The sequence below is a fragment of the Apostichopus japonicus genome, chromosome 9 (genome assembly GCF_037975245.1).
Source record: "Apostichopus japonicus isolate 1M-3 chromosome 9, ASM3797524v1, whole genome shotgun sequence".
NCBI lineage: Eukaryota > Metazoa > Echinodermata > Holothuroidea > Aspidochirotida > Stichopodidae > Apostichopus > Apostichopus japonicus.
In genome coordinates this window covers 28,811,054-28,828,851 of record NC_092569.1, presented here as the reverse complement: position 1 = coordinate 28,828,851, position 17,798 = coordinate 28,811,054, and the positions used below count along the sequence as shown (strand labels likewise).

Below are 17,798 nucleotides of genomic sequence, written 5' to 3'. Positions count from 1 at the left end.
AACTTCATATAAATAAAAGTGCTTTCAACACAGTTCACCGAACCGCTTATATCAGTTACTAATGTTGTTTCATTGAGGAAAATTGGACTGTTCACACAATATCTTTTATTTTAATCTGTCTCTGTTCTAATCATTTTAATTAATTAATTATTGGTTTTCATATATATAATTTGGTCCTAGGTATACATTTTATATAATTTATACTGGAATAAAGAACTTAAGAAAAAATATTGAATTGAAACAATGTAATAATGTATAGCAAGGGTGTACAACATACTTGATCTTAGTAATACAGTGAAAATCAGTGCAGTGTGATGTGACAAACAATACATTTACAATGACACAGGCTGTCCTGAAATGACCATTGACCTCAACAACAGGCTTCTTCAGGGGCGTAGCGAAGTTTTTTTGTTGGGGGGGTGTGGAGAATTTGATTTGCCGACGGATCTGGAAGTGGTGACTGAAATGGGGGAGGGGTCTAAGGGGAGAGGTGTCCCCCTCCCCTTTGGCAATTTTTTAGTTTTGAAACGACCTTAGATGCAATCTGGTGCATATTTTAAGTCAAATTTGATTTGCCGACGGATCTGGAAGTGGTGACTGAAATGGGGGAGGGGTCTAAGGGGAGGGGGTGTCCCCCTCCCCTTTGGAAATTTTTTAGTTTTGAAACGTCCTTAGATGCAATCTGGTGCATATTTTAAGTCAAATTTGATTTGCCGACGGATCTGGAAGTGGTGACTGAAATGGGGGAGGGGTCTAAGCGGAGGGGGAATACCCCTCCCCTTTGGAAAATTTTTAGTTTTGAAACGTCCTTAGATGCAATCTGGTGCATATTTTAAGTCAAATTTGGCACGGAAGAAGCTCCCGTTCTCCTTTTCTTTATTCAGCTTTCCTTCTTTCTTCCCCTTCCGCTCTCTTCACCTTTTCTCCTTTTGCCGACAGACCCAAAATTTGCCGACAGCGACCAAATTATTGGGGGGGGTGTGACACCCCCCCACACCCCCCCCCGCTCGCTACGCCCCTGGGCTTCTTGTGCTTAATGTGATAGATACATCAACATACTAAATATGACATTTGTCCTTGTTGAAAAATTGTGTAAATCATGGTTTCACAATTTGACCCACGGTGAACTCAAACGACCATTGACCTCCGCCCACAACATAAGGCTTCTTGTACTCAATGTGGTACAATTACATACCAAATATGCGATCTGTCCAAGCTACCCTTGCGATATTATGTTTAGGAAAGTGTGTTAGTGTAGAGAGATAGGTAAGAGGGGAATGAAGTAAATGGTTGGCGTTTGTTGACTTCAAATGACCTATGACCTCCACCAAAAGCAATAATAGGCTCCATAAATTTGGTATGGTACATCTTCAAGCCAAATATTAGATCTGTCCAAGGTTCTCTTCTTGCAATATCATGTTTACAAGGTTTTCACAATTTCACAATGACCCCAAAATAACATTTGACCTCCACCAAAAACAATACGCTTCTTGTAATCAATGTGTTACTTCTACACACCAAAATGAGGTTTTCCCCACTCTTCTCTTCTTGCAATATCGAGTTAGCAAGGTTTTCAAAATTTGACCACTGGTGACCCAAAATGAACTTTGACCTCAACCAAAAACAATAGGCTTCTTTCCCTCAATGTAATACTTCTACACACCAAATATGAGGTTTACCCATGCTTATCTTCTTGGGATATCAAGCTGGGCGTCACAAACGGGTCAATGATGTTTGATTATCAAACTTATTACTGTATATGGAACTGACGAGTATCCCTTGATTTTCTCTACTATATCATCCACTTCGATATAGTCAACATGTAAATAGCAAAGTGGTCATTTCAAAATCTGAACTTTCCACATCATTGTTTTTTATTCATACAGCATGCCCTATAGCAGCGTAACTTGTGATCTTCATTTGAATAAACCACTTCTCAAAAATCCCAAGCAATTGACCTCACTAAGTACTTTATGCTATTTTGTCTGCATTGTAATCAAACATCATGAAGCAACGTATCATTATTTCATTTTCATATCGATCGCTGCATCTCGGCTGGATGCGCCATCTTCTTTCCAAGCATCAAATTAAAATAGAATGGAATCCACTTTTCTCTTTCATTATAAACTGTTGCCTATAAAGTCAAAAATCCATTTCATGTTTACATATATTGAATCTGTATGATTTTCTTCATTATTACAGCAGCAAATTTCGCAATTCTACTATTATAATGAGGTGATGAAGTTGTCATGGCAGTTGTCATCAGTTTCAAGATAGACAACCGTCCAATCACAGCTTGCTCATCGGTCGAACAGCATGGCCAAATGACGCTATGCATTCTATCTCCATTCTTGCATTCTGAAATGATCATTCAAAACAAGATCAAAATTAAATTTCAGATTTATTCTGGATATCAAAAAGATTGAGAAATATACATTGTTTTAATTCATTGAAGGGATGCTAACTTTCATACAGTATTTGACATTGGTACTTAAAGCTTTCAAAGAAGATATCCAGATGGTCTCATCTTGTCCCTTTCTTTAAGAATACAAAGTACCATTTTCTTCTGCCTTCAAAGTTAGATCCATGAGCCCACAGTGCTGTAGTCTCTATATCTGTACAACTAATCTATATCAAAATCAATTGTCAAATCATGTGTTATATCTTCCTCCTCACTATCATCATTAGAATGTTCGAACCTATGAAAAAAAAAACACAGTAACACTCTTGCCCCCCCCCCCCCCACCAATTACTCTCTTGACAAAACTGCATGATTATGCTTAGTACGTCAATGGTGGGAGACACTTTTATCAACTCTGTAAAACGGTTCAAAGTTTTAAAGTTCAAAGTACTTTGCACACTTTTTTTTTGTCTCTGTCATCATTTAGTCCCAAAAACACAATTTTGAAGCAAAAAAGGTTCAATTGTTTAACATTTCACAAAGTAAGCATCCATTTAATCAATTCAAATTCTTCTGGCAAAAGGCTGGCATGTGTTTACAGAGGCACTGTCCCTTCTTAGATTAACCACAGACTGCATCACATCCAGACACACCTTCAGCTACAATCTTCGACAAAAATAGATGGGACACCCCACTCCCCGTATCAATGTTGCAGTTTCTGAGCGCTTTTGGCTACAACATTGAACGGGGGGGGGGGAAGGGGGTGCACTTAAGCCAATATCGCTCGTTGTTGCTCATACTGTCCCATCATTTTTGTCGAGGATTGAATCTTCGACAAAAATAGATGGGACACCCCACTCCCCGTATCAATGTTGCAGTTTCTGAGCGCTTTTGGCTACAACATTGAACGGGGGGGGGGGGGGGGGGGAAGGGGGTGCGCTTAAGCCAATATCGCTCGTTGTTGCTCATACTGTCCCATCATTTTTGTCGAGGATTGTCTGAATGGCTGTACAACGGTTCATTGGGGTATATATCGAGGTCTAAGCTGCCCCAAGCATTGCGCGATAGCAATAGTTGTTAATATTTCCTCGCAAAATTATTATAAGTCGCAATTGCTGATTAATTTGAGGAATTAGGTCGAACCTCATATTCAATAGGCACGCATCTTTCAGCGAATAAAGCGAATAATTTCACAAGAAAAACATAATATTTTCGATCCGTTTCTTTCATTTATTTCGTATGTATCTTATACTGGTTTCTTACTGATGTATCACATTATATGTCCTAATATATATACATATTACACTTAATTCCGTGTGAGAGGAAATAGTAAATAAATGATAGCATGATTTTAACATAAATTCTTGAGTTTTTCTTTATAAACTCTCAGGATAAGAAAGAAGAAAAATGTTAATTAGTGTCCGGTGTAAATGTTATTGTTGGGTGTGGGCTGGGTGGGTTGGGGGGGGGGGCGCTTTAGGCAAGAAGGGTTTCACAATTTCAATGTGCTGCAATACAATAGCCCCAGAAAATTATGTCAGAAAGTTTAGTTGTATATATAGGTTGCCAGGGCAACCCTGGGCAGGAAGCAACTTGTGGATGTACAATGATGGATTTCTAAATTGAGGTGTCAATACTATTGTTTAGCTTCTAAACAATGGAAAGCCGCCCATTGTATGATGCATGTAAGCCTTTAATACATCGGTTAGTGGTGTAAGAATTCTCCAAAGTGTTAGTTTATAGACATATAGCCTCATTGCTACACACGAAACATCTACAACAATGACACCATTTCACAAATGGCTTCTTATTCTCTCATTTCACCAGAGAGTAAGGCATATGCGCGCCTATTGCGCGAAAGAGAAAACCTTTCAGTTCGTCAAGTTGCCAAGTTAACAGGAATTTCGAAGAGTTCGGTATCAAGGATTTGCAGTAAACGTTTATTGTGGGGCGAGGCTCTACCAAGTACTCATGGAGAGGGACCGGTTCGAAAGAGGGGGCGGCCACCCAAGTTGAGCGTTCGTCAAAAGCGTGCTATTTTGAAGGAACTTAGAAAAACAAGAAGTGAGGGACAGTTTTCTGTGAGAACTCTCAGGACAAAGTGTGAGTTACATACAGTGTCGGAGAGAACAATATCTCGATTTCTCAACAAGAGTGGTTATAAGTACTATCAAGCCAGAAAGAAGGGTCTCCTATTTCCCAAGGACCTGCATCAACGCTGGAAATTCGCCAGAGGAATTAAACGGTCTCTAGGTGAGGCATTCTGGACTAAAGATATATCTTTTTATTTTGATGCCACCACATTTAATTATAAGAGCCACCCACGACAGCACGCAAACACTTTAAGTGGGCGTGTTTGGCGTAAGAAAAGTGAGGGATTATCATTCGTTTGCACGGCCAAAGGGAGTAAGGTCGGGAGTGGCGGAAAAGTTGTAAGGGTGGATGCCGCCATCTCATATGGAAACGGCGTGGTGTTGGCTAAACCATACCGCAAGTTAACTGGGAAGCGTTTTTCGAAATTTATGAAAAAGGAATTCCCGGCAGTCTTCCAAAAATGTGAAGCAACCCATAACACTCCACGGATTTTTCTTCAAGATGGCGACCCTTCTCAGAACTCAAAGAAAGCTATCAAAACACTAAGTCGCATGAATGCAACCATTTTTAAGATCCCTCCTAGGAGCCCCGACTTAAATCCAATAGAAAATATCTTCAAACTTTTGGGGGATAAACTGAAGTACGATGCCATCGAGAACAATATTGAATTTGAGACATTTCGAGCTTTCAGAAGTCGAGTTGTTACAACTCTCCTCCAGATGCCGCGTGCTATCATTGACAAAACAATCGCTTCAATGGGTAAACGAACTGATGAAATTATTCGAAGAAAAGGAGAGAGACTGAAATATTAGTATTTTGGCTGTAATGCGCTATCCATGCTATGCTTTTATATTATGATCTGCAACATGAGGGCGGTAATCTCCCGAACTGATGGTGAACATTGTACGATTTACCAACGATGGACCCCATGTTTTTCCCAAATTTCAGCTCCAGAATACCAATATTCCGAGTTTGGAGCACACTCAGTTACAGTTCAAGTTTCTTTAAATCATCACCTTCGTGAAAATTGGACAAACATATACATAATCGCCGATATACGAACGGTTAACCATTTATTGACGATAAAAGGCTTTGGTTAACTTGATGCTTTTAGACTATTTCAACGGTTGACCATCCATCCACATTGAAATACTGTGTAGGTCAATGGTATACCGTGCTCGGGTCAAGTGTGTATCGTGGCGGTCTTTCACTAGGATGTCAGTCGATGTCAGTCGAACCTAATATATAATAGGCACGCAATAGTTGTTAATATTTCCGCGTACAATTATTATAAGTCGCAATTGCTGATTAATTCGAGGAATTAGGTCGAACCTCATATTCAATAGGCACGCATCTTTCAGCGAATAAAGCGAATAATTTCACCAGAAAAAACATAATATTTTCGATCCGTTTCTTTCCTTTATTTCGTATGTATCTTATACTGGTTTCTTACTGATGTATCACATTATATGTCCTAATATATATACATATTACCCTTAATTCAGTGTGAGAGGAAATTAGTAATAAATGATAGCATGATTTTAACAGAAATTCTCGAGTTTTTCTTTATAAACTCTCAGTTTAGTGACGGTGGAACCCCTCCCCTCCCCTCCCCTCCGTTTCCCTCCGTTCCCCCTCCGATCCCCTCCCCTCCCCTCCCCTCCGTCCCCCCTCCATTCCCCTCCCCTCCGTTCCCCCTCCCCTCCCCTCCGTTCCCCCTCCCCTCCCCCTCCCCTCCCCTCCGTTCCCCCTCCGTTCCCCTCCCCTCCCCGCCCCTCCCCTCTCCCTCACCCTCTCCCCTTCCTATCCCCACCCCTTTCCCTCTCCCACCCCTCCCTCAACTCATTCCCCTCCCACACCTCCCACTCCCTGTCACTACCACACCCCTCCCAACGCTACTCGACGACGTAGTTTGAATAATAGTGTAACCAAATATGGAAGGTTGGATTAAGTTAGAATAAACTTGGCAAAACATGGTCCACATGGGGGGACATCAACCTGTTCGTTGGCTTGGATTTGCGAGCGGAAGGTAAAATATCGCCATCGAACCGTCATCATCTCCGTTTCTCTTTCTTCAATTTGGCCCCCCTTTATGTATATCAGTGGATTCTTGCCAGTTGCGAACACTGGTGTTGAACCACTAAGGACAAAATCTTGCGAGAAGTGTGTTTTTGGAGCGGGTAGATGTACCATTTGACCTTCTAATAGAAGCAGGAGATCATGCCACGGCATGATCTGCGGACTCCATCTGAAGTCATTTAGGAAAATGACTTCAGCTATCTCAGCACCAACCCATGCGAAGCTCGTTGAAGCGGGATTGGAAAAGACTTTGAAGATTTGGGTCAGAGGCGCCAGAATAAACGTTTTGCCGCAATTCGCGGGACCAGTTATAAAAATGTTCCGGTATTTACCCCGGCCCTTCTCGAGGACGTCGACAACAGCTCGTTTAAATGTACCGGCGGGAATATCATTCCGGCGCAGAATGTCTTCCGCGATTGTGGACCATAGCCCGTTGCAGCCAGGTACACAGGGTTCACCTTTAAAGGAGTCCAAGATTTCGGGACGAGATTTCTTTCCTCGCTCCAGCTTACTCTCGGCGTCGTGTAGTTCCCACGCGACCTATCGAAAAAAGACCTTTATATAGTGACAAATATAGTGAATTCGAGGAATTAGGTCGAACCTAATATTCAATAGGCACGCAATAGTTGCGTGCCCTCCCCCTCCCCGTTCCCCTCCCCCTCCCCTCCCTATACCCACCCGTTTCCCTCTCCCACCCCTCCCTCAACTCATTCCCCTCCCACACCTCCCACTCCCTGTCACTACCACACCCCTCCCAACGCTACTCTACCACGATCCTAACCCACAACTTCATCACGCACGACCCCCCACCACCAGACCATGGCATGGTGAATGATTTATACCGTATATTCAAAATGTTGGGACAATGTATTTATGAATTATTGGAAAATGGATTTGCGTACCTCGATCGCTTCCGCGACACACTTTTGTCCCCGATTCACCACAAATTCAGCCAAGTCGGTTTTCCCCTCTCGTTTCTGCATTTCGGCCAAAGCCAGCAGTTCTGTCCGGGTCTTTATGTTCCGCTTGACCACCATCTGGGACACATCGAACGCGCTAAGCCGTTTGCGCTTTTTTAGTGGCGCACGTGCTGATTGTTCCCCCGATGCATGGAGGACCCTAGAGGTACTGGCCGATGTTGTAGCTGGTGGGCTGGCCCCCAGGTCCGGGTGACCTGGGCTTTGCAGGACGCCAGCGTCCTCTTTAACAACATACTGCCATGCCGTGTAGTAATTAGCATGGGTTGAGGAGAAATGCACCACAATTCCATGCTGGTTTTCTAACAGACTCTTTACTCTTAACCATCGACGTGGCCGATCAAGCTTTACCGCTATGTGATAGTGTTTGCCGCCATCTTGATGGGTTTCTTGACAACATACCCATTGGATGATATGTGCCCCTACCGACTCGAACGAACTTCGTACCTGTTCTGCGAAATTTTCACGCGAAGCGCATAGAGTTTCATCGGCTTGGCTATATGTTATCAAATATACCATCCGAACTTGACGTACTCCTAATGTATCAGCCATGATGTTGGATAATACCTGCAATACTGAAATCTCCCGGTCCTATGTTATGAATTCTATATTAGCCTATATCTATACATATATATGTGTGTATATAAGACTTGCTGATATCATGTGGTGATCTTTATATGTCTGGTTGCATTTACACATGACGTGTTCATCTGTCTAATAGCTAACAATTGGCCCTGAATCTCATTTACCAAATTTGGGTATTTACTGACGTGTTATACTGTCAGTGGCTGGATTATAGGTTTGAAGGTGTAAGATCTTCCTGTTGTGATGAAACGGCTGATGATGCAAGCTTATAAAATCATTCTATGAACCCTTTCCCTGGCTGGGTATTGCGACTGTCAGATGTTCTCTCACGCAGTCACGTGGTGTTGATCTACGTAGATATACGTACCGTACTGTTTCTCTATATATGTACAATCCGAGTTTATCGAGTCGAGTGCGCCCTCCAACGTATGCTATGCACATGCGCATATGCACATGCGCCTACAATCATCTGGGCTGTTAACTAATACTGATCGAAATTACCAAGTAACCATGAAGGAATCATATTTCATTTATATGCTATATTGAGAACCATGTGCATTAGTCTTACACTCTTATATATATATATATATATATATATATATATATACTATATATACTATATATACTATATATACTATATAACAATGTACTATTCCTACAATGTCTAATGCCCAGTAGTAAATCCTTATGGTCCTATACTTATACACAGGCTTTCAGACAATAATCGACAAAAATAGATGGGACACCCCACTCCCCGTATCAATGTTGCAGTTTCTGAGCGCTTTTGGCTACAACATTGAACGGGGGGAAGGGGGTGCGCTTAAGCCAATATCGCTCGTTGTTGCTCATACTGTCCCATCATTTTTGTCGAGGATTGTAGACTGTTTGAAATGGAACCGAGCGATTTAACACAAATGGCCAGTTCAACACCAAAGCATTTCAAGCTTTAATGTTCTTTACAAACATCTCAGCATGAAACCCATGGGAGGATGATTAAGGTGGTTGATATTAGAGAAAATGGAATAGGAATATGGCTGGTAGAATATCAAACTTGATGAATATTTAAAAGTAAAATATTAGCATATCTATCAAATGTGCTCAATATGACACGTAATCATTAATACATTGTGTGCTTGGGCAGGGAATTTATCTCCATCGCCTCTCTTCACCCAAGTGTATAAATGGGGACTTGTGAGGACATTTGTAAATATAGTTGCGTGCACCTGTTTGTGGCTGCACCCTATGGGAACTCCCTTAGGGGACACGTAGATGTGGTGCACTGTAGTGCCCCAGGAAGGATTGCTTGAATTGTGCACACTTTGGTGTGTGGGTGAGACAAGTAACCAATGAGTTGTGTGAGGAGGCCTTTGGTCTCAAACAAAACTGTAAACCTTCAACTTCATAATTCCTGTAATCTTTTCTTAGCAAATTTTATGTCCCTACTCATACTGTACATCTTTGTTCAAAGCTTTCATGCTACTAAAAAAAGAAGAAACCTTGCAATAATTTAAAGCTCAACAGTATTTTCAATGAGAAGCTGCTAAAGGTGCCTTGAGAAGTTTCAACCATTAAAAAACTCATTCGGGCAGGGAAGATTTTGGGAAAATCTGTAAATTTAGAAAAAAAATATGACAATCTTAATATTTCAATTCAAATTTAGTACAAGCTGGTTGTGTTTGCAAACATAACAATTGTCGTAATAATTGGCTTATAAGGCAATCAATATGTCTACAAGTGTTATAGTCACTTGGTACCAATTCTAAGAGATATTTGAAGAATTCTTGATATGTATATTAATACATCCTGATGTACAGTGATCTGCAACAAGCCAACCACTGCCTTGCATAGATATAATGTCACAGATATTACACAACGAACACCAACAGTCTGTCATTACGTCACCAATCTACTGTATACTATACGAAAGCTATAAGAGAACTACACAGCACCACACAACAACATACGATACATACTATCAATCTGCAGCGTTTTTGTTTGTTTTGTTTGTTTTACGGTCACTAGCTTTGATGAACAGTGTTCTTTTTTCTAGTGTCCATCCATGGGCGTCAACCCAGGGGGGGGGGACGGAGGGACACGTCCCCCCACATTTCGATGGATGGGGGACACACTATCAAATGTCCCCCCCCCCACACACACACACATTTATAAAAAGAGTAGTGTCGTGGCTCTATTTGGTTAGGGCTTACACATCTCAGGATTCATATCATCGAATATCACTCAATGTTGCTGAATGGAGAATTCCACCCAGATCTTGTGAGTTGGTACCCTGAGCTCCCCGACAATCTTAAGCTTAGTCTGCCTTTCTTTCGAGGCCAGTTCCAGTCGTCGTCGGTTGAAGGGTATAGACAAATATTCAAGTCGTTGAATTCAGCGGTACGGGCTATGTTTGGTGAAGTCGAAGCTCTCTTGCGGTTACTCCTCGTCTCCCCCACCAGTTCGACGGAAGCCGAGAGATCTTTTAGTGCTTTGAGGCGTTTGAAGACATGGCTACGGAGCACCATGACTCAACAGAGGCTGAACCATGTGATGGTGTGCCATATTCACCGCGAAAGTCTAGCCCAGTTGAAGCCTGAGAAGCTAGCAGACAAGTTCGTTGGTTTCTTGGATCACAGACGTCGCATCTTCGGGCGATTCCAGTAGAAAACTAATGCGCTCCGTCATTATCATAAGAGACAGCACTTCATAGCTAGAGCCCAAGCCTGTACATATTTGTTGTTTAGTTGTAGATGGTGTTTCAAAGACGGTGCCCGTTCCCTAATATTGGGGAAATGAAATCGGGAGCATATTCCGTGGCAGCGCATCCCATGTTACCTTGTTGTTGGGTGATACCGGAGTTTACTCCACAGTGAGAACACTGGGTACATGCAGGGACGTCTCTGGAGGGGGGGGGGGGTGGGGGTGTCTCACCCCAAACTTGGTAAAACTGACGATAGTTGGAAAATTGGAGTGCGACAGTCGGAATTTCCGACTGTCGCACTCTAGTTTATCTAGGCCTCTTCATTAATACTGTGATTGTGCATGACCTAAAAATTGAAAAATTTCGGTCAAAATTGACCTTTAATCTGTCATATTTACCACGTTTTCCTTGCTGCTTTGAGAAATTGTACCACCATACAAAACTTCGTATGATATTGAATACTCCAAAAAAATGCCTAATAGAACTACCGTCATAAACATAGGAGCCCAATTTGATTTGGAGGAGGGGGGAGGGGGGGTTGTAACAACTTGCCCGAAAAATATAACCAACATTTTTGCCCGAATTTATACAAAAATATTTGGTTGGGATGGGGGGGGGGCTAATAAGTTTGTGAAATGAGTGCCAGTGGGTACAAATGTATCGAAAAAAGTTCAGAACAAAAGTGCAGTCGCGAAAGATTTGGTGTCTGACTGACACTGACCGTATCGTTGACGAGTAGCGCGAGGGTGGTGGGGGGGTACAAAGCAGCAGTCGGAATTTCCTGGCTTCAAAACCCATCCAGTTGGAGTTTCCGCCACTACACCCCCCACCCTCAATCATCAGGCCCTAGCTACGTCCCTGGGTACACGGTGGTTACAAAGTACGCTTCAACCAGAATTCACCTGTTTACCAGATCTGCAGATCCACCTAGCAACCAACGTAACTTGCGTGAGGACTCCAACTAACAACCACTGATTTATTTTGATGCCTTCATCACTTTAGCCACCACTTACATGGGACCTATTCTAAGTCTGACGATACATGCGCATGTGTGATTTGTTTGTGGTTTGTCTTGCCATCCTTGTTTCAAATTTCATAGAAATGTATACTCGTAGACCTAGCAAAACATTTTTTCCCTTACCCCCCGGGTAAGGAAAAGATGAGAGAAAAAAAAAAAGAAACAAGAGCATCAATGATGCAGTATCTCAATACTGGAAGTTTTAATTTTGATTCCTAATTTCAAATCTTTGCTCTGTCTCTACAATTATCAATATCAATCATGGTACAACAAATATATAACTTGCATTTTTCTACTTTGCCACGAATAGTCTCTGCAGGTTACACTTTATCCTGCTAGTCTTGCCTTTAGCACTCATTGCCTGTTAGTCGAAAGAACGACGTTGCAAGAGGTTTAGTAATGTCATAGAATATTTAAGAACTTGTTTTTATGTGGTATCCTTCATCTTAGGTCAGTCTCTGTTGGACTTTTTGGTCATATAGTTTGACGTCAATGACAACAGCCAAATTAGAAGAGGCGAACAACTCGACCATATTCTTGATGCCTGCCTTGAGAGCTAGGCCTATTGACCTACTGTATGTTACTGTAGACTGTAGTGGTGACTACCATCAAAACTGTGTCCACTTCTAGATATCAAAACAACCCACGTTTTTCCATCTCAATTTTTCGGACATGAAGATTTCATGGATTTATGACTTGGAAAAAATAATGTAAAAGAAGATTACAAGTTTTTATATCCAAGTGATGGGTTGCCTCCTCTTCCCCTAATAGCCACCTCAGTTCCTCTCCATGTTGTTATTTTATTTTAATTCTTTGTACATTTGATGTCAAACATTACAGGTTCAAAAGAAAGTTAAACATACTTCTTATAACCTTATACATCTTATATCCTTATAAATAAAACATAACCTTATACAATTTTTATAGTCTTATCAAAGTTGTGATGCCATGGCCGGCTCCTCTTTTATACGTACCCATCAAACAAACTTACCCTGGTCCTTCCTAGGAAAAGCTGTCTGAACACCAGTACAATGCTAATGTGGCTATCACTGAAAGCCTAATAGGCCTAGGGGCCTAGGCCTATATATATATATATATATATATATATATATATATATATATATATATATATATATATATATATATTTAAATGCACTAGGCCTACAGTAAGTAGCTTTCAGAAATACAAGAATGTGTATACGTAATTATACAAAATACATGAAGGGCAATCAAACAAACTTATCATGGCCCTTGCTCTGAAAAGCTACCTGAACACCAGTACTATCCTTAAATGGATGTTACAAAAACGAAGGCCTAATATAAATTAAATGCACTACGTAGAATTCAGCAGTACAGAATGTAATTAGCATGCAATACACTAACTCCTCGCGTACCTAACTACAGAACAGAAAATTGTTCGCGAGGGTAGCCATTTTCGTATATCTAACATGTAGCTGCTATGAGTCATAGCCAATCTGCTACAAAACAGACTTGGGGGCGGGGCTTAATCATCAAAAATGGACCTTTTTACTAAAAGTAGGGGCGGCAGCTCAGTGTTGCTTTAAGAAAGAAAAATCATTTAAACATCAAATAAAGCAAATAAAAGCCATTAAATGTCATATTCAGGTAGTAAAATTCTTATTAATACCTACCTGTAAACAACAAATGAAAGTTTAAAATTTTAATAAAATATATAATACATAGGACCCTATCTTAGACGATACCACTGTTGAAAGACAGTTCTATTCCATTCTCTTTCATAAAACATAAGTTTTGGAGCGTGTGCAAAACAGGTCTGCCAAAGTGTGTTTTCAGTCCAAATTGGCCCGATTTGGACATAAATCGGTGAAAAAGTCACAGAATGAGATACAATTCTGGAATAAAAAATAGTAACTTTTGTTGGTCTATATGATATATTCTTGCTCTGGAAATTCCAGAGAAAAAGAACTTTGTTTGAAGACGCTGAAAAATTTTTAAGAGAAGAGAAAGTCCCACTTACTGTTACAATATCTCTATACATGTAATGTATTGAGATAAAAAAGGGAAAAAGAGGGGGGGGGGGAAAGGAGGAGAGGAAGGAAGGGAAAAGAAAAAGAAGAAAGCGAGAAAAAAGAGAAAAAGAGGGAGTAGAAGATAAAATCCAAGACCTCGGGAAGAGAAAGAGGAACAGTCATAATTACAGCGCTGATCCCTGTTATATACACAGGGTAGCCAGTGACAGATCGAGGATTACGGAGGAGACGTGCGCCTCACCCTACCCCTTACACCGACAACTCATTTTTGACGTTCCATTTTTCCTCTCTCACTAATGTATCTATATATATATATATACTATATATGGTCTATCATAACGCGTGTGTGTGTATGGACGCCTTAAACAATTGCACAATTGTGCTATGGAACCAACTGTGGCTGGTCTTGAACTCGACCGAGTCGTCGGGGAACATGACGCATTTCGGGAAGGGGGCGACCGCCCCCCCCCAAGCAAATTTTCTTTATGATATCGCTAGTAATTTCAAAATAGACAATGATTAGATGCAACTTACAAGGCATGGGAAGTGTCATTTTCAGCGATCTGGGAGGCATTTTCGGCCAAAATTTTCTTGTACGCTTCACGCCAACTCATGGTGGCGCTACACTTACATAGTTTGCCCACAGGCTTCGCTCCTCCCTTGGCAAATTACTCGCTACACACCTTTTCGGAATTTGTAAAGCAAAGAGCAGATATCACATTATATCAGTGAGCAAGAAAATGCATGTTCCAGGATGAACAGCCTCAAAACTGTCTATATGTGTAGTCAAAGGCGTAAGAGCCCAATTGGATTTGGGGGCTGTAACGACTTGCCCGAAAAATATAACCAAAATTTTTCGCGCCCTTCGCGCGCGTTTAACATGTTAATGTCAACATCATATAAGCAAGCATCGGTCATTACATCGCATGGCATCGTGTGCCATATGGTCCGTGAAAGATGCGCAGTATACCGCCGGATGCTAATGTAAAACAACGAAATGTAATATGTAGATGGAGAAAAATCATACAGATCCATTTACGTCAAAACTCTTTTTTACAGTAGTAATGGCGAATTAGTCGGCCAAGCTTAGAACTTTATTTTAATTACCAAGGAGATAATTTTTAAACTATTCATTTCATTAAGCTACATCATTGCTATTTATTTTTCTTTCAGTAGGTGCCCGAAAAATTCTCAGCATATTGCACAAATTTTCAGGGGGAAAAATTGTTTGGGGGGGGGGGCTGCAGCCCCCGCCTCCTACGCCTATGTGTGTAGTAATTGGTTTCGAAATATCTGATATCGGAAATATATGCTATTTTTCATTTCCTTCAACCAAGTTTTATAATAGCCGTTATAAGAGGTTTTAATATTTGTACACCAATAAATTAACTGTGTCTGAATTTTCGAAAATTTCCTGACCAACATTTTTCATCATACTTCCCTCTACTAGTGCAATTTTGACCTGTCTGTTAGGGGTTCAAGGAGGTTTTTCTATATTGGTTGTCCATAGATTGAATTTTGTGCAACATTATGGGTATGTTTTGAAGTGATTTTATTCACGAGAAATGTGAATTTTCAAATTCTGAACAAATAATGGGCTTAAAACCTTGAAAAGTGGGGCTTTCGGATACTGTGGGCCGTGACGTAGAATCACCTACAAAAGCAATGAATGATCCACAGTGAAATGAGGTCGAACATGATGTGTGACTGGTGACAATCTTCAAAAAGGTTCTGGATGGAAAAAAAACTATTGGGAAATACTTGGTTCTCAGGCAAAAGTGTACATCTGGTTGGTCATGTTCATGCCCAAGAAGTGCCATTTCCCGTGATCTGGGGCTTATAAAAACCAGAAATTTTCTAGTACGCTCCGCGCCAACCGATGGTGGCGCTCCGCTTAGATAGTAATTCGCGCCCCCCGGGTTAGAAAATCCTGGATACGCCCCTGTTAAAAGTCATTGGTGGTTTAACATGCTGGGGTATAACAACTTTTGGCCAAATTTGCGCTAAGCTCACTATATGAACTCGGATCTGGGCTGTGCTGAATTAGTTACTTATTTAAATTACTAATAATGGCGTATGAGGAAATGCACCATTTTGTGGTATGACTCCCAGGACGGCAAGGCGAGAAACTCACATGCAGTCTCGGCGGATAGCTTCCTTCGCCTATATGTCCAATTTGTTTGCGGCCCATGAGATGTCTCAAGAAAAAGAAAAAAAATCAATCTATTTTACATCATCACAAAACACGAACTAGCTGCTTAGAATTTATCTGCACTAATGATACTGTCAGGTAGGTCTATTATCACCGTTAATTGTCAACTGGACTGTATTGACATTATGTTTTTGTGAATACAGATTAGTACACACACCTATTGCTTGAACGTCCTTGGAATCAAAGGTTTGAAATCAACAGCAAGTCGTTGGTTAGGTGCGGCCCTGTCAATCTTTCACTCCTAAAATCTGGCCCATTCATTCAAAAAGGTTGCCCACCCCTGCTATAGGCCTATATCTGAGGCCCTGGGGTTATTCCTTGACCGACTTGGTGCAATATAATGTGTCCATTTCAAAGTAAATTTATTCACAGATTGTTAGTTGTCTTGGGTTCGAACAAATGAGGGGTATTCTCCTGAAACATAGGGCAAAATGGGGCTGGGGTTCCAGTTTGCCGCATCATTTGTAAACTTGCACTGGGTTCTAATGTTCATGTCAATTGGAATCACTAATAAAATAAAAAATCCACCAAAAATGAAGGCCGCATGAACTTTATTGCAGATTTCCTGAGTGATAAATTTGTAATTTTCTCCCGAAATCATGCAACTAGATGGCTGATATCCAGCCTGGCAAGTGCCATCTCCAGCGATCTGGCAGGTATTAAAATCTGAATTTTTCTTGGTACGCTGCCACCAACTGAAGGTGGCGCTCTGCTTAGAAAGAACTTACGGCCGGAATACTCGAATCGATTACGTCCCCCCACATTTCAAATCGGATTGACGCCCCCGTGTCCATCGTATGTAATATTATGTAATTCTTTGTTCGAACTCCTTTTGTCAGTAAGTTATGTACATAAAAGAAATAAATTGACTTGAATTCAATTGAATCGAGTACATAGTAGACACAACTCAAAGCTCAACATTCAACCTACCGTAGGTCTACAAACTTACAGTATCGGAGCAGGTGACCTTCGCAGAAGTTCAATTCAAACCAGACAACTCTGATAGTGAGTTGTCAGTATGATGCAGGTGATAAAGATGTTAAGATTACTAAGAAATGACTAAGTAAGATTAGACAAACTTACACTGTCTGTAGACTTCATTCATTTTGGAAAAGTCATTGAGATCTGTGAGAAACACTGTCACTTTCACCACTAGGAGAAAAAGGGAAAAGGAATGATTTTTTTTTTCATTTTGATTGCAAATCAGAGCTTATTCACAAAGTGAAGTTGGTCTATTCTGTGTAACAAATTTAATGCTTCTTTAGAAGCTCCACTCAACATCTTCATAGGACAGCCCTTGGCTTCGAAGAACTCTGCCAATGTTGTTAAACGTCGTTAAATATTGTTAAAAATAAATCGTACAGAATGTAGGATATTGTCTGCTTGTGACAATAATTTCTTTCAAGCCTTAAAGAGCTCTTCATAATCCAACGGTTTCTCAAAATTTGGGAACATTGGCTCAGTAATGCTGCAGAATCTCAATAAGTATCTAACTACTCCTTGAGTAACCAGAACAAAGCAACTGAGCAAATTTTGTCAGATTTGGATTAAATAACATAGATGTGAAATGTCATCGCAATTATTCTTTAGGATGTCGGCTGTAAAACTTACAATTGCTACAATACCAGAAATGCAGCATTACTCTCAGCTTTCACACTTGTCTAAGCCTACAGCAAGCAATAATATGCTGATATTACTATGGGTGGTAAACGACTACAACAA

The 17,798-nt window shown here is 40.8% G+C and overlaps 1 protein-coding gene across 4 annotated transcripts in view; it reads right to left on the bottom strand.

The window, feature by feature from the left end:
• The window catches only part of LOC139973544 (ficolin-1-like), a 56,383-nt gene that overhangs the window by 31,111 nt on the left and 7,474 nt on the right, over positions 1-17,798 (bottom strand). For 3 of the 4 annotated variants that reach the window (XM_071980302.1, XM_071980301.1, XM_071980300.1), the window contains exons 4-5: positions 17,356-17,409; positions 17,160-17,229 (exon numbers count right to left, since the gene is read on the bottom strand). In XM_071980302.1, coding sequence (XP_071836403.1) covers positions 17,160-17,229; positions 17,356-17,409 — 124 coding nt within the window. The remainder of the gene's footprint in view (positions 1-17,159; positions 17,230-17,355; positions 17,410-17,798) is intronic. The other variant, XM_071980304.1, reaches the window with a different exon arrangement.